Source organism: Molothrus aeneus, chromosome 12 (genome assembly GCF_037042795.1).
Source record: "Molothrus aeneus isolate 106 chromosome 12, BPBGC_Maene_1.0, whole genome shotgun sequence".
Lineage (NCBI taxonomy): Eukaryota > Metazoa > Chordata > Aves > Passeriformes > Icteridae > Molothrus > Molothrus aeneus.
Window position 1 is genome coordinate 5022503 of NC_089657.1, and position 21280 is coordinate 5043782.

At 43.5% G+C, this 21280-nt stretch overlaps 1 protein-coding gene across 1 annotated transcript; it reads left to right on the forward strand.

Annotated features, from left to right (window-relative positions):
• The first annotated feature begins 1044 nt into the window (after positions 1–1044).
• EOGT (EGF domain specific O-linked N-acetylglucosamine transferase) lies at positions 1045–18347 on the forward strand. The gene is made up of 17 exons (XM_066557942.1): positions 1045–1135; positions 1659–1705; positions 2536–2765; positions 3117–3217; positions 3809–3917; positions 4004–4098; positions 4960–5064; positions 6132–6238; positions 6773–6876; positions 9348–9440; positions 10111–10182; positions 10659–10745; positions 11842–11910; positions 12723–12784; positions 13807–13926; positions 14886–14988; positions 15359–18347. Exons 3-17 carry the CDS (start codon positions 2556–2558, stop codon positions 15503–15505), a joined length of 1584 nt encoding a protein of 527 aa, XP_066414039.1. The 5' UTR covers positions 1045–1135; positions 1659–1705; positions 2536–2555; the 3' UTR covers positions 15506–18347.
• The last annotated feature ends 2933 nt before the right edge of the window (positions 18348–21280 follow it).

Here is a 21280-nt window from a genome sequence, read left to right on the forward strand (position 1 = left end):
AGGTAGAAGATACCAGATATAGTTGGAATACAGGTACAGATGGCAGTAGAAGTCTTGCGGTACCGTGGATATTTATGTACGAGGGGCTGGTTTATTTCTAAATGCACCGCAGCGATGGGGTTGTGGATAATGTGGAATTCAGACTTATTTCCTTTATTTAGATAAGCGGTGTCCCTGCGGGGTCAGCGCCGCGTTCTCTCGCAGGTTTCCGGCTCGGGCTGAGCGTTTGTTCCTCCTTTCCCACCTGGGAACGAGGAGAGAGGAGGTCTGGGCTGTGCGGGAGGGTTCAAAGCTCTTCAGTGTTGGCGCCTGTGCCTCCCCCGGCTGTCGCCACTGCGGGAATTGGGTCACACCGGAGGAGGGTGCGGGCACGGGCAGGGGCGCTGCCGTGTCAGGGACAGCAGGGAGGCACCGCTGAGCCTCTGCCCGTGCCCGCGGCCGGCCCCGGCCCCGCTGCTGCCGGCCTGGCCTGGGGGGGACGCCTGCAACAATGGGGTGCCGGAGCCTGCGCTTCCTGCCGGGCCGCGGCAGGAAAAGGCCCTTTTCCTCCGCATCCTGCGCTCGCCGCTCCCGGGCCGGCAGCGCTTAATTTCCGGCAGCAGAAGGAAGACGCGGCTGCTCCGCCGCTGCTCCCCGCGGGCAGGTGCCCTCGCTGCGGGCCCCACCTGAGCCGAGCCGCCCGAGCCCGACCCGCGCCCGGCGCTGCGCCTCCGCCCCGGCCCGGCGGCTCCTCCTTCCCTGCCTGCCTTCCTCCCCTGCCTCCTTCCTCCCTGCCTCCTTCCCTGCCTGCCTCCTTCCCTGCCTGCCTCCTTCCCTGCCTGCCTTCCTCCCCTGCCTCCTTCCCTGCCTGCCTTCCCTCCCTGCCTCCTTCCCTGCCTGCCTTCCCTGCCTGCCTTCCCTCCCTGCCTCCTCGCCCGGCTCCCGCCGCCCCGGGCGGGGCGGTCCCGGCGGTGCCGCCCGCTCCTCCCTCGCACCCGCACGGAGCCCGGCGGGGCCGCGCCGAGCGCTGCCCCCGGACATGAGGATTGAGGCCGGCGGCGAGCGCCCAACAGGAGCAGCGGCCGGTCCCGTGGGCCGCGGGGCTCCTCGGGGCCGGCGGGGCTGAGACACGCGGTGCGATACGCGGTAAAACGCGGTGAGATACGCCGTGAAACACGCGGTGAGATACGCGGTGAAACACGCGGTGCGATACGCGGTGATACGCGGTGAGAGGCGATGCTGTGGCGGGGCAGGGGAGCGCAGGGCGGGGCGGCCGTGCCGGGTCCAGCGCGGGTGTGACAAGCGTGGGTCAGGCGCCAGGTCCGAGCGGGCCGGGTCTGGGTCCGGTTCTGGGTCTATCACGGAGCCCGGCACGGCCTGGCTCAGGAGGCCGGGCACCTTCCCCAAGTGACAGCGCCCAGGGGTGGGCAAGGGCCGCGTGTTTTGGGGCCACGGCCGGGTTTGTGATGGAAGAGGGGATCCGTGTGAAATAGCCCGTGCCCCGGCTGTGTGCGGGGACAGGGAACCGAGAGCCGGGTTAGCGCAGTGCCCGGGCTGGGCCAGCTGCTCTCCTTGCTGGGAACGTGTCCCTAGAGCAGGACAGTGTCCCTAGGAGCAGGATACTGAGGAAATCTCCTTTTTCAGGACATACCTAACTCCACCTTCCTCCCCCGCTCTAGGTTTCTGTACCTGGGAAAGCTGAAGCGGTTCCTCTCAAACCAAACAGGTAAAACTACTTATATCGTAGGAATTTTGCTAAAGGCTTCAGTTGAAAGCAAGCATGCAAATTTTAGCAAATTATAACGCCAAAAAAGGTGGAGTTTAGATATAGGCCATACATTTCTTTTCCTCAGGAAGTTTAATGGTTCAAAGCAGGGGTGTTAGATGAGAAGGTTGTATTAGCAGGAAGGAATGCAGTCAGCTTTAGGGTATAGAGATGTGTGGGGCTGTGTGTGTGTACATGTGTATATATATAAATACACTTCTATTATATATAAAATTATATATAGAATATAGTCAGTAGTCAAGTTTCTTTAACATGATGTTAAGCACTAAAAGCAGGCATCCTATAAGACTTAGCTGTGACCCTCTATTTGTGTCTGCCTATTTTTCCCTCAGCCAATTATTAGTTCAAAATGGAGAATGTGGTTTTTTTCATACTTATTTTAAAACTAAAAATCCTTCTTTTCTCACCCCTCCCCCCAGCTCTTGTACTTTTTTCCCTTCTCACTGGATATTACATGCTCTATACTTGGTTTCCCCACTGAACTCTCAGGATCCCTTGGCATTTAGCTAAAGTAAACACACCCATTTTAGCTTGACTGGGAGTTTGTAGTGCATAATAACACTCAATGACTAATGATTCAAAGATAATCCTGAGGTTGTGCAGTCTGGCCTCTCAGTGAAAGTTTGGTCTTCACAGGAAAAAGAAACCACCCCAGAAATGCAAGTACAAATTCTTCGACTGTATGTCTGACTCTGACTGAATTTTGTCCTGTGTTCTTGAAATGCTGCAGATACGTTAATTTCTTTTTGTTTTCTATTTTATTTTAAAAGTACAGAACTCACAGGTTGCCATGTTTATGTTGCTTGTGTTTGGATTGCTACTGCAAGAAATCCTGGCTAATTCCCAAGCTGAAAATCCTACTGAATTCCCAAACATTCAGGAAGAGCCATTCTACAACTACAAAGCCATCAACTTGCCAGATGAGCACATCCCCTACTTTCTGCACAATAACCAGCATGTTGCTGACATCTGTAAGCAGGATCCTCTTTGCCCATATAAAGTAAGTTTCCTTTTTTCTGTTTGTTTGTTCAAATGTCCTATTGGGGTGATTTGTTGCAGCAGTTAAAGATGGTGGTTAATTGGCCTCATTGCCAATTAGTCAGGGAAAGGATTTGTCTTAGAACTTATACAAGACAAGAGTCACATTGATGTGCATGTGTGTCCACTTTGGAGCCTCTGCTGTGCGTGAGGAATCTGGGTGTTGTTTCTCAAATTCTGTTTGAAAACAGACCAAACCAAAAGCCTTTTATGCAAGATTTATGAGCAAGATGTCATTTAAAAGCTAACAACTTGCTTAAGTCATTTCCCATTTTCCTGTTGCAAAACCTGATTCAGTCATTCTGTGTTGCAGAAACACTTGAAGAAACTAAAATCCTGCTGGGGTTATGAGAAATCTTGCAGATCAGAGAACAGGTTCAGTTACCCAGTGTGTGATTATGTTGAAACTGGGTGGTAAGTTTAATTTTAAGTGTCTACTGTGCACTATGGTAAAAAAATAGTGTAGTGCTCACTTTGATATAGCAGTGAAGCAAGCATTATTGTAATATTTAGAATTTAAAGTGTGATTTTTTGTGGACACCTGTGTATATATATATATATATATATATATATATATATATATATATAAAATGTGTGTGTTTATGCATAATGAGCCTTTCAACACGATTAAAAAAATTAAACTTTTAAAGGAAGAAAATACTGCTAGAAATGCTTCCTCCCAGAATGTTTTCATTATTCTGATTTAGCCTTGAATTCAGAGTCCTAAAATAGCTGTATTTCCTTTCTTAGCTTTAAAAACAGAGGAAAAAATGTGGAAAAAAATGTGTAGCCTTTTAGGGGAGAATAGCTTTAAATTAGATTGTCATTGATGTTTTCACTTACATGCAGCTGATAAGTGCTTCCTGTTTTGGCATCTTAAATGCCAATAAAATAACTGGCTGGTTCCTCTGTTCCACTTTCAGTGGAAAAATGTGATCTGTTGAAGTTATTACTAGAATTGAGCAACAGAACCTTGATTTGTTTCCTCTTTCCTTCACACACCAGGGCAAGTGACATTGAGACAGCCCAGCAGATATTCTGGAAACAAGCAGACTTTGGGTATGTTCAAGAGAGGCTCAGTGAAGTGAAAACCCATTGCAAGCCTGCAGCAACAGTAGGTATTTCTGACAGATCTGATGCTTTGCACTTGTTTTTAAAAGTAATTTTTGTTGTTGACAGGATTCTACTTGTTCTTAACAGGGGGATTCATCTCTGACCTGCTCCCAGTACCTTCAGCACTGCAGAGCAACAAACCTGTACATTGATTTACGAGCTGTGAAGAGAAACCACGACAGGTCTCTGATTTGCCTGGGTTATAGCAGAAATGGGATGGCAGGGAAAAGGATTTGAGAATTGATTTAACAAAGCTGGGTTGCTTGTTGCTAGGGATTTTACTCTTTTTACTTTTTCCTGCCTGCAGTTTCACTGCTGATCAGAGGCTTGCTGCTGAAGCCCTGTAAAGGTTTGCCCCTCTTCTTTGCTGGCTGCTGCTGCTGGTGTAAAAAGCCAAGTTCTCACTTTTATGGAAACTGGATGAAAAAACCCTACCAGTGGTGCTAGTGTGACCCTCTGACTTGTCTTTGAAGTCAGTGTCTTGGTCTGGTTCATGAGTGAGACTGACATTACCCTTTAGAATGGGTTTTGTCATCATCACAGCCTGTCCTGAAAGCTAATTTAGACAGTGCTTTTAGCTGGCAACTTGTTTTCAGGAAATTTGTTCTTACATCTCACTCCTCATGTGTCATATAAAATCCTTGGGTAGCAGAGTGGGTTGTGAAATCTGAATTTCAGTAAGAAATTGTTAGAAACACAAGTACTCCAATCAGTGATGGTCCTGTGAAGCATCACTGTCATGAAACAAAATTAGATAAAATTGCTCATGTGGGTATGTGTAAATAATTCTTACTAACATTCTGGGTGTTATTAAGTGCTGCTTTCTAAGATGATACCTACACCTTCAAGGACACCACTATGGTTATGTGGGGGTTGTGAGAAATTCTAGAAATTCTTGATTTACACTGAGGAAAATACTTAAATTTTAAATATGTGTGAAGTGCCTTGCTGAACTGAGACTAAGCAGCACTGGCTTGAGTGTGTAACTGAGATTGCAGGCACCGTTGCACAAAAGCTGATAGACTTTTTCTAATTTGCATTAGATTCAAAGAAGACTTTTTCCAGAAGGGAGAAATTGGTGGTCATTGTACCCTCGATGTTCAAGCATTTTTGGCTGAAGGTCAACGCAAGAGCCCTCTGCAGTCTTGGTAAGAATCTCTTCTCAAGGCTGCTTCCAAGCTCACTTGCTAATTATTTTTTATTTTTATTACCAGCTGTGTGTAGGGGATTTCATACTGAGGAAAGACCTGCTCCTTTTGGGGTCAGTTTGAGAGCTGATATTAGTAACCTCTGGTAATTACACCTCTGCAGCAAGTCTGAGCCACACTGTGTGTAATTGTGTCCTGCCTCATTTGCAGCAGCAAAAGATGTGGAAACACCTTGCAATTGGAAGTTGTAACCTGTTGTAAGTTGTAACCTCCAGGTGTTTTCTGGGCAAGGTGCTGGTGCTGTGCCTGGTCTGGGTGTGGAAGGGGTCACTGTTTTCTGGTGAGGTTCCCACAGCCCTTGGTGAGGATGATGTGGATGTGCTGGGGTTCCCAGGGAGCCTGGCTGGGAATGTGAGGTGGGCTGAGTCCACAGGCTGAGTAGGAAGTGCAGAGCATCACAGTTTGCATGTTAGCACTTCAAAGCTGCCTTGCCAGTTAATTGATGAAGGAACTGGAGCCATTAAGGTCCATATAATAATTCATTCTTATGCTTTGCTTGTATTTTCTTTTTCTTCCCCCATTTTTCATTGATGTTTAATTTAATTCCTCTTCTGCTGCAGAGGAGGAAGAGTTTTCTCCTCTACCTGCTATTGTCATCACAGCTGCTTATCCTTGTTTAGATGCAGGAACAATAAATACTGCCTCTACATTCATTATTCCAACCAAAGCATGGAAATCTCACTTAAGTGTCTCTGGCAAGGCAGATCAAGTTGGGTGAAGCCACAAATCCAGGTTCTGAGGCTCTTTGTTACATCCCTCTGCCTTGATTTGGAGATCAAAGGTGCTGCTCACTCTTGAGATCAAAGGCAGTGTTTAACCTCTAGAAGCCCTGAAGAACATTCCATTATAATTTCAAATAACTTTAATTGTCAGACTCCATCAGTTTTCAGCAGTCCTGTTAACTGAAATGGACTGGAAGGACAGTTGCTAAATCTGAGACATAAGGAAGTACATTTGTTTAAGTGTGTTGATGTCAAAGCATATTCTGTGTGATTGAATCTTTCTAGGTTTGCAGAGCTCCAGACATTCACTGCATTAGACTTCAGGCCTCTAGAAGATGGGAAGTGTGACATTGTTATTGAAAAGCCAACATATTTCATGAAATTAGATGCAGGTAATTGATATCTTTAGTTTATTATTATTTTCTTTCGCCTCTGTTTCATGGACATTTTTGTGCACCAAGAATGAACAAGAGAGGACCTGAGGGATGGCTTGGGCTGTGGCTGGTGTGAAAGTGCAAGTTTGTCCTGTGGTTCCATGGACAGAGCTTCCCCCAGCCCCACTAAAACAGAACCAGAGCTGTCCTAAGGCCACTTCTCATGTTTCCCTGTGCCTGACTGGTCTGTGTTAAAGCAGGAGATCCTTTCACATCCTTCAGAAAGCAGCTGCAGACTCTAAAGACAAACAGCACATGAAGCTCATCTTATTCTTTCTTTTGGCCACTCTTCTAACTCTGTTTTTTTTAAAAAAACATGTTTTACCTCATATTTCTTTCTTTGATTCCTTCCTTTTAGATGTTCTTTTTTAGGGTGTATTAGGAGGATTCAAGCAGGGGAAGCTAATATGAAATGCAGGATGCTAACCTGCATAAACCAATAAAAGTGGAGCAAGTAATGCAGTGTTTTGCTAACAATTCTTTCTTTTTCAGGTGTTAATATGTACCATCACTTCTGTGATTTTGTCAATCTTTACATTACCCAGCATATCAATAATTCCTTCAGTACTAATGTCAACATAGTCATGTGGGACACTGTAAGTCTGCTCTGCTTTTAACATATTTCTGATGGGTTGTATTTCTGCTTTATAGAGGCTCTGAAGGGTTTGGTAGCCAGTCCTCAGCTCTCTTGTGGCCACAGCCATGTGGAACTGATAAATTTCTGGATCCTTTTAATGCAGGTGCATGAGCAATAGTTAGAGAACAGATTTTCTATGATAAACCATGTGCTGTTGGAATGCTCAGCTTTGCTAGCACATAGTTATGCCCTTTTTTGGTGTGGCCTCAAAAATAATCTGATCAGTATTTCTGATCTGTAGCATTTGAAGTTTTAACTGGTTTTTGTAGGTTTTTTTCTCTTGGAATATTGAAGTAGATTTGCTCAACTGTTTGTTCTATATTTAAAAAGAAATGCAGTCTTGTGTGTTTGTAAATCAGTGATGTGCAGCCTCTAGCAAAGAAAACAGCTAAATGAAATCCTTATATATATTAAAACAGAGTTTAATATTTAATTTCTTTAAGTAGCCTTCTTAGCAGTTACTTCCCTCAGTCACCTCTCACACTGCCATGAAAACATAAAACAAGTGTTTAAGTTTCTGCTATGCTGCTGAGTTGAAATCACTACTATGTTTGAGTAATATTACTTTTATTGGACAGTATTTAAGTTATGTAGGAGGGTATCAAACTAAACAAAAAAAGGGGCAATTTGTAATATGCCAGATAAAGTGCATAATTAGGTCCAGAAATAACAGTTCTTGAATATGTCACTGTCCCACACCTGGTTTGTGATCATAAATTGTTGAGTTTTCTCTCTGAGCATTTAGTGCCAGGACAACTAAACTTCAGTAGAGAACTGCAAATATCCCCTGCTTGCTGTTTTATGAGAAACCTGTTTGGCTGGGAGAAACTGTTTTTTTTCTAATTCTATTGTATTTTAAAGCTAAAATCGGTGCCATCTCTCAGATGAGCGAGCTCTCTAGGTGTTGCACAGGACCTGTTAATCCAGCTCTGGTGGCTTTCTGAAAAGATCAGGTGTCAGACAGCATTGCAAATTACTTTGAAAAGCAGCTCTTTGTCTTATATCTGCAGAATCAAATAACTCTTTCAGATGTACCATTCAAAGCAATGCCACACTGTTATCAATTTAAATGAGCATCACCTGCTCAGGCAGCTGGAGTTCATTGCTATGTAAAACCAGGTGATGGCACCAGTCAACTGCTGATGAACTGTCTGTGCTCATCAAAAGGTGGACTTGAGCTTATTATTCATTCTCTCTTTTTTTTTTTTTACTTGATGTAATTAGATTTGGCCATACTTCCTACCTACTGTTCTTATTAAAGAGCAATGCCCTTAGATGTAGGTTAAACAAAGCAGAAAATGAGTAGGAATTCCACTGGGTGTTGGTGTGCAGATCACTGTGAATGCAGGGAAGATATGTTTATAAAGCACTTTTAAGGAGAGCAGAGAGGGTTAGGAAGTGGTGCTTTCATCAGTTCTCCACTTCTAATCTGGGAGAGCAGTTCTTGTAATACATGGCCAGAAGGGAGTCTAGATTGTAAAATTTATTAATACCCAATGGCAGAGCACGAGGAAAGCCTCTTGAACCAAAGGAAATCTGGTGCCCTTTAGATTATTTTACATCTCACCAGATATCTCTTCTCTCCTGCTATCACTTGTAGTCCTATTTTCAAATTTCTTATTTAGAATGTCCCCACTTTCCAAGCAGCCTGAGCTGGCCCCAGAGTTGAAAGGAAGCTTTAGTGAGAATCTGCACCAGGGCCACTGAGGGCACGTTTAATTGCATGGCAAGAGCCAGAGGTGGTGACTCAGCCCTGGGATGAGCAGGAAAGGTGACAGATGGAAGGCAGGAGCCCCTGCTGATGGCTCTTTAAAAGTTCCCCATAGAATGAAAGTTTTTTACTGCTCTGTACAGAAATCCCCGGGTGTTTCTTCCATCAAATGAGATCGTTGCCTTCAGTTTGTGATACAGCTGCCATATGCAAGTGACATTCCCAAAACAGGCAAATGCAAAACAAGCTTGTTGTGACTTGTTACCTCAAACTTCAGTGCTGCACTTGAATTCTCAGGTGGTTTTTGTTTTTTTTTTTTTTAATCTCAGGAGTTGAGATTCAGGCCTCTCACCATCCCTGTGTTTGTGATACTTCAAATTTAACTTGTGTTCTGTTGGCTCTGGGAAAAGTAATTCTCACTCCTAACTCAGAAATTATAATCTGCTGAAGAAATTGTCTAGTTTGCTAATTTGTAGAAGTTTTTATTAAAAATTAACCACTGAAAGGTAATTTGAGTTACCTGCCAGTGCAAACACAGAGTTTGGTGCTGTGTAATGTCTGTGTTCTGCACTAGGCTGCCTTGGGTCCTGTGGTGATGTTGCACATATTAACTGTATTAAAACTCATATACAGGACCTGTAAATCATGAAGAGAGGTTCTAATATGCATTTTTGTAATTGTTGTGCCCTTGTTTTTTTTTTTTTTTGCTTTCCTCCTAGAGTTCATATGGCTATGGTGACCTGTTCAGTGAGACATGGAAGGCATTTACTGACTATGAAATAATTCACTTGAAAACTTTTGACTCTAAAAGGGTATGGAATTCTATATTTTGTTTTAATTCGTGGTCACTAGGGAGCAAATATGACAATTTCTCAAGCTTCTTGCAGTAATGGGTGCTCCAGAGGAAAGCATTAATACTTTTCCATTCACGTTTAATTTGTGTAATATGAGTATTCTACCTTAGAAACAAGAGACAGAACTGTAACCTGATTCTGTGATGTGTCTATCCTTTCTATAGATGGACCTAACTTTTGTGTCCTCAGAGGTTGTATTTATGAATGGGTTTTGCTTCTGCAGGACTCCCAACTGAAGTTAAGGGTTTTCAAATGATCTTTCTGAGGTGTTTCTTTCCTCTTGTAACTCTTGGCATTCTTGCTGCTTATCATTAAAAAAAAAATACACCAAAAAATGCATCTATCCAGAGCTTATTTCAGCCTCCTCAATCTATTCTAAACTCCCTAACTGGTTTCCTTCTCTTTAGTCCATGTTTCTTCTGCCTGGAGGCGTTTCCATCACCTCTTCCCACACTTGCACGTCCGGAGGGAGAGCTCCTTTGGGATCTTTGTTCTGTTCCTTGGCACAGCCGAGGCAGCTGGGCTGTCCTTGGCAGGAGCAGTAATTGCTGCCTCGTTAGGAGCAGGGCAGGCAGTGAATGGGCTGGGGAGGAGCACTGGGGGGTAACTGCTCGTGGTTCCCTTCCAGGTGTGCTTCAAAGAAGCCGTGTTCTCTCTGCTGCCTCGGATGCGGTACGGATTGTTCTATAACACCCCTCTGGTGAGTGCCTTTATCCATCCATTCCCACCTGGAGGGCAGGATCTGAGCTGGGGAATCCCTCCAATATAGTGAAATACACTGCACTGAGGGTTCCAGCTCCAAACAGGAATGATCTTCCCTAAAGATTGGGAATTTAAAGTTATTCCAGCTGGTTGTGTGCAGCCTCCTATGTCACAGCTCAGGAGGTGCAAATTATTCCCCTTTAATGGGTGGGCATTGTGAACTAACTGGTATTTTTGCAGAGCACAAGAGCTTAAACATAGTCAGACTTCCCTGAGGGCATTAGCTCACACACTCATCAGGCTCTAGCACTAGTTATATTTCCTTCTAAATGAAAGTGCCACTTGTGATGCAGTGAATAGCACAGTGCATGACACTGGGCTTTTGTTCCACAAGAACGTTAAAAACCTGATCACAAAGCTCAGTTTTCTGAGTGAAATAACTCTGTATATTAACAGTTCCTTTTTTAATTTCAGATCTCCGGCTGCCACGGCACGGGGCTGTTCAGAGCTTTTTCTCAGCATGTGCTACACAGATTAAATATCACCCAGGAAGGACCCAAGGTGTGATAACTGCATAAAGCAGCTGCAGTATGGAGCTGGTGGCTCTTGCCAGGGAACAGCAGTGGCAAACTGAGCCCAGTGGGGAATGGGGGTGTACCTGTGTACTTTTTGTCCTTTCCTGTGATGTTTAGGGCTTGGGTTTCCCCGGTAAAGGCCTTCAGAGAACATTTGTGTATGTTTGTGGAAGTTGCCCTTATGTCTTATTTCTGTAGGACAGACTTTAGAGCATTCTCCTTCCAACCTTAGGGTCTCATCCCTGTGTCCATCCTCTGTGCTGGAGGCCTTTGTGTCCTTTCTAGTTAAATCAGACACGAGTTCCATGGAGCAGCAGTGGGAATCCCACAGAGCAGAGCAGAGCAGAGCAGAGCTTGCCCTTAATCCACCCCCTTGGATACTGCTGAGCTGGGATCAGAGCTGGAAACAGAGGAACCTGCTCCTTCCATGCTTGCCCAGCACCATCTGGCTGCTCTGGGCTTCTCTGCTGCTCACACTGGTGGTTTCTGCACGTTGCCTTGGTGGCCAGGGCAGCTCTGGGCTGGTTGAAGTGTCTGCTGGAGAGAGGCCCACAAATTATTGCTGAGGGGCACATTCAGAGCTCTGCACAGGCATTTAGTTATGCTTCTCCTGCTGACACTAATGGGAGCCATGCAGTTAAATCTCTTTATTTCACTTGGAGCGCTCGCCCCTGTGAGTCCAATTAATTAAAAGAGGTAAAAGGAGGAGCTGTTATAGAAGTAAAATTTTTTTTTTCCCAAGGAACTTGTGCACAAGCCATCCAGAAAGCTGCTTTCCTGCTTTCAAAAACTGCCAGATAATGTGTAATACAAAGGCTCTTTTGTACTGAATAAAAGAAATCCTTCAGAAAATATTTAGTTCTTGGTTAATAATCCAAATTTCACAAAGTTTTTGATGCTTTGAATCTGTCAGAAAATACAAATGTGCATTTTAAGGTGGTTACACCATCTATTTATTACATGTGGAAGGAACATATTTAGTTGCTCAAATAATTGCCAGAAGTAATAATGGAAGAGTTTGGGATTGTTTTTCTTGTGAGGGCTGCCTCTTAGCTAATACACTGCTGCTTCTTTCTTTTTAGGATGGGAAAATTCGAGTCACCATCCTCGCCCGCAGCACAGATTACCGGAAAATATTAAACCAGAATGAGGTGTGGTCCTTTGTGTCTTTAAAAATATTTAGTAGAAGTTAAATTTTGCTTATTGGGTTGATTTTTTTTTTCAGGTACAGCCAAGACATCTATTTTCTGGCAAATCTTGGACAAATATGTCCAATGTTTATATTAATTTGTTCTGAAATGTCTTCTAGGCAGTCTCCATTTCTGTACCCCAGACACTGAACCTTGCTGCCCTTTCTAAATATCCAGTGGAAGACTGCAAATATAATACTAAAAGTATTTCCTCTGAGCAAACAGACACTGCAGATCTTCTGATAAAATGAAATTATTTCACTTTCAAATTATTCCTTTTATTTATAGCATCTCCAGTGTTGAAGTCTATCCCTTTGTAATGCCTACAGATTGAAAAGCACAAGCCCTTGTTTGTGCACTCAGAACATAATGAATTTTCATATTGATTTATGTTTTTGAATCATGCAACTTCATGGACTTGTGTAAAAGCTTCTTTCATGGTAAAATGATATTATTTAATGTTTTAATACCTGCTTTCATTCTTTACTGTTAGAGCCTGACAAAAATGAACTGGGATTATCATCCCCACCTTTTGTAGGGAGAAGCTGAGGCTGGTGTGATGCAGCAGCTCAGTGGCAGAGCAGACAGAGCCAAGGATTTGTGCTTTTTCTGCTGGGCTGTCCTCAGCTGATGCCTCCACTGCTGCACAGAGTTTGTGTTCTGGTAAAATGGCAAAGGCAGGAGTTGGTTTTATCTTCACCAGGTCAGGAGTGCAAGGGAGCAATTAACTGAGGGAGGACACCAAATCCTTGTCTTTTTATTATTCTCCCCAGCTTGTGAATGCTTTGAAAACAGTGTCAACGCTGGAGGTCAAGGTGGTGGACTACAAGTACAAGTGAGTTGGTGCAGGAGGCTGGTGTGAGCTCCTGCTGCCTGGGGCTGCTGCCAGCTGTGTCTGTCCCCAGGGCCAACCTGGCCAAATCCCAGCACTGGGAAGGAGCAGTGTTGGGGGAGGTGGTGGAGCACACCCATTCCATGATGCACTGGTTAGGGGTAGTAGGCTCAGGTTAAAGCTGAATGAACAATGAACAAGGCTGGAAATCCCTTTTGTGCCCTCTCCCAAGGCCAGCTGTGTTCCCATCACCTTTTTGCATTTTGCTCTGCAATAACTGTGCTAAAAGAGGTTTCTCTTCTATGATGTTGGTGTCTTATTTAATATGAGCCTTAGCTTGGTAATCAGTAATAACTCTGATTATTTGCTGCTCTGGTGGCCCCTGAAGACACCACCTGAGGTCAGTTTGTGGTGCCAGGTGTAGCAGGCACTGTGCCAGGAAGAAATGGACTGAAGAAGCTCCCAAACAATGAATGCCTGTCCCAAATGGCAGCAGCTCCACCTGGAGCTGTCCCAAATGATGCAGGAAGAGTGAGAAACAAGCAGCACTGAGACATTCTGACCAAGCAGAGACAGTGGGAGGATGTTTATTTGTGTATTTTACATTACACTGAGTGCAGTTCAGAAACAGGTCTTTTATGCTGGGTTTTTGGGTTTTGTTTGGGGTATTTTGTTCTTAGTTTTTGGGGTTTTTTTAAAGTGATGCATTTTTTTAAAGGCAAGTAAAAAGAAAAACTCTTAAACTTACAAAAACTTTAGGTTGACCAAAGTATTTTTGAAACAAATTCTTGTGAAGTTTTGAAACCTGCCTGCATTTCTTTTACTTCCATGCTGAGTTACTGCTGGCTGCAGCACTTGTGATCCTTAGCATTGTTCCTTGCAAAATCAGTTCTCTCTTCCAGTATTCCCTTCAGCCACTTTTGTGCTTTCCCCATGTTCTGCTGGGGTGGATAGAGCTGCCACATCATCCCCTTTTTTTTTTTTTTTTTTTTTTTTTTTAACCACTTTTGTTGTGTTGTCTGCAGGGAGCTTGAATTTTCAGAGCAATTGAGAATTACCCACAACTCTGATATTTTCATTGGGATACATGGAGCTGGCCTGACCCACCTGCTCTTTCTGCCAGACTGGGCTGTTGTCTTTGAGCTGTAAGTCTGTTTGTCTGTCCTTCCCCTTCTATTGCACACACAGCTGCTCCTGTTTGTTGCTGTGTGTTAATGAAGCCTCTCCCTTCCTGGTATTTGACCATCAATGTTTGTCTTGAGGCCTTGTGTAGATTTCATATTTGGCAGCCTCTTCTCCTGGGGATCAAAACAGAGAAAGCTTTCATTATAAAATGCAGTGTAATTATATCATACAGGCTTAGCCTGTGATTTCTTCATCTTCCATGGTACAGAAATGGCAAACAATGAGAAAACCTCATTGCTCAGGCTCTGCCTGGTCAGCCTGAGATCTAAGGATGCTTTAGTGATCCAGGTGAGCTGGTTATGTGCATGTCCAGGGCTATTATTGATATGAATTGATTATGTGCTGGCACCCCCCTGGAGGTTTTCATATCCTCCTTTTTCTGCTCAGGACCTCAGCACCAGCTTGCTGGCCAAGGTCAGTTCTGTATTGTTGTGTTTTGCCTACATTTCTCTTGTAGCTTCCTTTTAAAACTTGTTTTATCACAAAGTAGGGGTGTCAGCAGACACTCCAATCTACAGAACAAAGCAGAAATCCAAAATGCTTCTTAGAAGGGCTCTGAATTCTCCATCCTGGGAAATTCTGCTGTGGGAAGGCTGCAGAACTGGTGTTTTGCAGCATAGGCTTGGCTCAAGAATGTTTTGTCCAGTCTCCAAAGAAGTTCAGAAACTCAGGGGTTGTTTTTCACATGTCCAAGAGCTGCTGCAGCTGGACAGGGACATGTCTGACATGCAGATGTGCCTCAAGCTGCCTCCAAGGCCACATCTGGAGAGCAGAAACAGCCCTTGCTGTTGTTTCTGAATTTGTCCATGGTTTTGGTGCCTTACAACTGGACAAGAGACATTTCAGTTTTTTCCTCTTTCACCCTGGTAACCTCAGCCTAACCTCTGTAGGTAAATATGTTTTTTCTGCCTGTCCCTAGATACAATTGTGAAGATGAACGTTGTTACCTGGATTTGGCAAGGCTGAGGGGCATTCATTACATCACCTGGAGGAAAAGGAATAAAGTATTCCCTCAAGATCAGGTAATGGTGGCCACACTGGAAGGGTGAGGTGCTGGAACTGAAGGACTTCACAGTTATCCTGCTTTACCCATCTATGTTCTGGTGTTTGAAATATGATATTCATTCTTTAGGCCAAATTAACTTCCCTGTTAAGATTAAGAAATCATTTGATATTAATGGTTGAGGGAAGAAGAGAAATGAAATTAACTGGCCATGAACCATTCATAGCATGGCTGTTATGCAGTTCCTTTGCTGATTCTTTTGCCTCAGAGCAGATCAGTGGATCAGAAATAATAAATTAAAATGGCAGATCCTCAATTTTTTCCTTGCTTCTTTGAATGGAAGATGTATTGATCTTTTCTGTCTAAAAGTCCTTATCTTGTTTTTCTAGGGACACCACCCAACACTGGGAGAACATCCAAAATTTACAAACTACTCCTTTGATGTGGAAGAATTTATGTATTTGGTGCTTCTGGCTGCAAATCATGTTTCACAGCATTCAAAGTGGCCATTTAGGGTAAAACATGATGAATTCTAAATTAGACTTCTGACTGAAATACTGTTTTTGATTAATCACAGAATGGCCTGGGTTGGAAGGGATTTTAAAGACAATCTCATCCCACCCCCTGCCATGGCAGGGACACCATCCCCTGTCCCAGGCTGCTCCCAGCCCAAATGTCCAACCTGGCCCTGGGCATTTCCAGGGATCCAGGGGCAGCCACAGCTGCTCTGGGCACCTGTGCCAGGGCCTCACCACCCTCACATCAAAGAATTTATCCCTTGTATCCAATTTCAACCCACTCCCTGTCAGTGTGAAGCCATTCCCCCCTGTCCTGTCACTATATGCCCATAAAAAAATAATTTCCCCCTGTGAGGGAAATAACCCATTGTTCATTTGTCAGACAACTTCTTAGCACCATACCTCTACTTTATAATTCCTTTCTAATCTGGGAGGTTTTGATATGTAAAAACTATTTTTCAGACTATTTCTGGGTTTTTTGCACTGTATTTCTACGTTCCAGATTCTGAAATGCTCTTTATACAAAGACATGTCCACCCATTTCATGTAAGGTTTTCTGGGGTAGGTTTTCAGCAGACACTGCAAGCTTCTGCTTTAAATTTAGAAACATTTTCACATTAGAAAGCACAGTCTTATGACTTTGCATTTAAATATAAACTTTGACTCTTGTCCCTGTAGTTATAAATGCTTCAATACAAGAGGTCTGCACAGTAGGTTCAGTCAGTTTTCTGTCTCAGAGCAGGTAAATACTTTCCTAAGTGAGTACTTAAAATTTCAGGTGATCTGGGTATTTCCTACTTTTTCACAAAAACCAACACTCTGCATTGGAAAACTTGAGCAAATTGGAATAAAACTTGATTTTTTTGAGGATTCTAAAGGGAATGGCCTTCTAGTTTTTTTAAGGATAAATGATAAAATGTGTAGAGTCTCTTTCAGCTGCAGCTGAAAGGAGAGGAACTGATGAGGAACCTTGTTCTTGGAGTTACTAAAAGCCTAATTTTTAATATTCTTGTTTCCTCAAAATGTTGAAGAGTTAATCCAGAAAACTTTTAAAATGAAATCTTTCCAAAGCCAGTAGCACAGTTCACTGTTTTCAGTGAAGGGAATGTTAAACCAAAGCTGAGTTCTTTTTGAAATTCCCCCTGGAGCTGGGATGTTCTAGAGGGCAAAATAAAGGTAGTAGTTCTTTTATCTTAAGTGGGGCCAGAAGGATGTGTGGAAGAATCAGGTTCAGTGAGATAAAACCCTAGAGTTCTGTGTTAAATTATGGATTTTCGGGGAATGTATCCCCACACTGGACTTGCAGTTCAGCCACACAGCTCAGGTGGCTCGAGGCAGGCACACATTTGTGTGGAAAAGCAGGAGAGTTCTGGTAAATACAAACATTTCACTGCTCTAATTGTAGATGGTATTGACTTCCCTTCCCCAGCAATTTCACAGAGTGTGAGTGCATTTACTGCCCTGTCTGTGCTGCTAGGGATGAGTTACTGTAAGCACAATTTTCATATAGATCCCTCAGACCTGAATCAGTGCATGGGGAAGCTGGGTAGAGCTGAGACCTTCATATATTTTGTGTACGTGGTGCAATTCTTCCTGGAGAGTGTTGTTTTACTGAGGGGAAAAAACTGTTTCACTTTAAAGGACCATAGAAGCAAAATTGCACTTCTTAATATGAGGTGGGGGGAAAAAAAATCCCTTGAGCAATACCCTCTCCTGAATTTGTATGTGTCTGTTGGGGTTTTTACCTTGTGGGATTTGTATAAAACTTAAGCCAGTAAAATGTCTGTGTTTGAATGAAACCAAGTCAAAGGAAAGAAGACATTTAATTATGAACTGTGCACATAATTTTTTTAATAAAAAGCTTTTTAAATTAAAAAAAAAAGTGTAAAATTTTTGGTAGTTTGCCAGGTTTTAGAGGCAAATGTTTTAAATACTATTAATTGCATGGAGCCACATGTCTCTGCTTTCTCCTGCCATGACAGGCTGATATTCTGAGGTCCAAAGTGACATCCAGGTCTATTTACTTAAGAATCCTTGAGAGCCGATGCTGCCATCCTGCACTGCTGGCTTTAGTGCTGGGCATTTGAAGCTTGGTTTGTGAAAATCTTTGTATGTATTTAACTTCCTGTGGTGCAGGTGATGCTGCTGAAGGCAGTGGGTGAGTGCTGGAGTCTGCACAGGAGCAGCTAATGAGGAGCTGCTCTTTCAAGTCATCACTAAAACAAATGGTTGAACATATGTGTGGAGGAGAGGCTGCAGGGACCTCATCCAAGGGCAAAATATCCTGCCAGCATTCACTAGTTTCAGCAAATTTGAGTGCAGGGTCAACAGTTGATGGCCAACATGTTATTCAGCCTTTATGGTTTAATATTGCTAGGATGAAAAGATTGTTTGTGTTGATTAACTTTTCAAGTAGCACAAAATTTTCTTGGCAGCAGAAGGAGGTTTGGTTGGATTTTTGGGTTTTGCCAGGAAATCCTGAGGGAGTTTGGACAACAGCAGAGCTCTGGGTTGTGGCTTGAAGAGCATCTGGACCATCTTGGTCTGTCTGGAATTTGGAATTTGAGGGAATCCATGAGACTTTTGGGCCACTTCATCTTTAGGCAGGATAAAGCTCTGGGTTAAGTTTTCCTAGCAGACCATAGGAATCTTGTTCCTTGCTACTTCTGATTTTTAAAAAAAAATTTTTTTTGGTCTCTCCAGTTTACCCAAGTTTAGAGTCTAAGGGGCAGCTTGGCATTAGTGTGATGAATTCAGTTTTGGGACTTTGTGTAATGTTGCAAGTCCTGAATGCTTTTGGGATTACCTGTGTTTCCTGTGCAATGTAAACCAAGAGCTGGAATAAAAAATAATTTATGGATGCATGTGGTTTCTTTCCTTTTTACTTTAGAATTTGTCAGATGTAACTTCAGTTTTTTTCTTTGGAGAGTTCTGTGGAAGTTGGGTAAGTGTGAGAAATGGCTTGTGATGGGAAGGTGGCAAATCAGCATTATTAATCTTAAAGAGTCTGATTATAAATATTAAGGCAATACATTTTTAAAGGCCATTAAGTAATAATGGGATTGTTTAATTCTTGCTGTTAATCTTACCAGTACCATTAATGAGATAACTCAGGCTTTAGCATATCTCTTAATCCTAATTTTTTTTTTAAGGAGAAAAACTGAAGAAAACGTTCTCCTTGCGAGCTTTTCGTGTGCTCAGAAGGGTAAAGTGTTTGACTTCAACACTGAAGAATTGTTTCAATTTGCAGTGTTTGCCTTAAGTTGAGCTCTTACTTCCCCTCCTCTGAACACCCGTTTCTCATGGATTGGGCTTTTTGCCTGAAATAAATGAACTGCTAAGGAACCCCCTCTGGCTTTGGCTCTGAAATGGCCACAGAAGGTTGGGGTTTGTTGCTCAGCCTTGAACTCTCCTCATTCTTCCCTTTCAGGTCCTCACCTCAGGCCTGGGTGTGCAGGTGCTACTGATGCCTTAGGGTTTTAGCTTTTATATTTTTCAAATCCTGTACTGCATAACTCTAAACTCCATATAGAGTGTTAACTACTGTCTTCACATTTTGGTCAGATAAAACAATCCCCCTAGGCCTGAAGCTCAAGGACACCCAAAAGTGAATTGGGGAGGAGTAAACTGGGGAGTAAAATATGTAAATGGACCAAACTTAAAATTGTCTGAAGAGCCATCGTCCATCTTGGGTGTAGCCCCTCTCTGAGGCTTTGCCTGCCCAAGGTGCAGCTATTGAAGGCCTTTAGTAAATACCTGCTTTTTTCTCTTAATCTTGTCTAGCCTCTGCTCCAGGGAGCCACTTGTCTCAGGTTGCAAATGCGAGGTGTGGCTGGGGGTGTGTATTGGTGTGTGCTCTATTATCTGTTAGAGTGGGGCATTATCTGCTGTTAACGGGCCCCCTGTAAAAACCAGGTGGGGCAGTTTTTTAATCTCTCCCACAACCAATCCTCCCTCCAGGACATATCTTTTGTTAATTGGCCAGTGAATGTCCCTGCATGGCTGATCAAATTCCACCATCCCATGGGGAGATGCTCCGCCCTGGGGAGGACACAAGCATTCCTACCTGGATCCAATCTGAGGTTTGGGACACTCCAGCAGCCTTTGCCCAGTGCATTGCCAGAGGAGCAGCTTCTGCTGCCCTGCATGGCCAGAGGGAGCCCAGGCCCATCTCCAGCAGCCCTGGAGCTGCAGAGGAAAACTCCCCCCTTGTGCAGGATCCCTGCTCCAGCAGAGCCACAGCTGGCACTGCAGGAGCGCTGAGCCCCCATGGGATGGGGCTGTGCCACCCCCTGACACACAGGTTGTATTCTGACTCTATCAGAGGCTTCTTGTTGATGTTTGTACTACTACATTTGTATTTTTAATTTTCCTAGTAAAGAACTGTTATTCCTATTCCCATGTCTTTGCCTGAGAGCCCCTCAATGTCAAAATTATAATAATTAGTTATAATAATTAAAATTATGTTAATTTGGAGGGAGGGGGTTTACATTTTGCATTTCAAGAGAGGCTCCTGCCTTCCTTATCAGACACCTGGCTTTTCAAACCAAGACACCACTCCAAGCCCTGCTCAGAAGGGGTCAGGTCCCTCCTGGGTCAGTGCCAGGGCTCAGCTCAGCCCAGCCCAGCCCAGCTGCCTCACCCAAACCCTGCAGTTTGAACTGTGCCAACAGCACAGCTGAAAGCAGCATTTTATGTTTGAGGGGAGAGAGAGGCACGCAGGGGATGAGAGAGGAACAAGTGTAAGGTTTCAGATGGGTAAAACAGGCAGAGAGTCATTTGCAAGCTTGGAGCTCAGGAGCCTTCTGGGAATGTGGTTATAAATCAAGTGAAATGTGTGGAAACCTTGTTGGGACAGAGCCAAAAATGAGAGGAGTGAAAATATCCATGTCACAAACTGCAGGGAGGTACAGGAGGGGGAAAGGAAAGGGCCTGAACTCCCTTGGGTCTGAGCCAGGAGAGGGGAGCAGAACCCCTGACCAGGGGGGCTGGAGAGAAGGGACAGGGCTGGAAAACTGGGTGGTGACCTGGGATTTGTGCTGGAGAGATGAAGGAAAGGGCATGGGGGGATGGAAGGGGGTGTTGCCAGGCTTGGGTAGAGCTGACAGCACATCCACAAGTGTAATCTTTTACTGGCTGCTGTCCTCTCTTGGAACACTGAAATATTTTTAATAATATAATGATATAGAATACAAAAATAACCTTTGTACATCAATATAATAGAATAAATAATATATAAGTATATGTAGCATAACATTAAATATTTCTTATTACCATTATCTTTTGGATAGGTTGATAAAACTCAAACAACAAATTATCTCTTAATTCCTTTATGTTTTCTTGATTTGCCTCCCCTTTTCAATCATTCCATGGCAAATCGAAAAGGAGGAGAAGTAGGAAAAAAAACAGGTAAATTGCACTATTACTGAGAAAAAATTTGTTTGGAATATGTATAACTTCTACAGTGGCATTGTTCTTTTTGACTTGGGTTTTTTTTTTCAAATCAGACCTTGTTTTGGCCTTTAGAAAAGTACTTATTAATGTAGTACACAAAGTGCATAGAGCTTTTGAGTAGAGGGTGAGAAATCAATTGTCTGGAGCTCAGCTCCCCCATCACCTGGGAACAAAAGAGTGTCAGAAATGTTAATTTTGGTTGCCAGGTGTCTGAGGGTTGGGTTTGTTGAAAACTGAACAAAGGATGACGTTCAACCAGGATTTTAAAAGAGAAAGTTGAGAATGTATCAGTTATTTTCTAGATTGAGCTGATAATAGAGTCGAGGTTGAATAGAAACT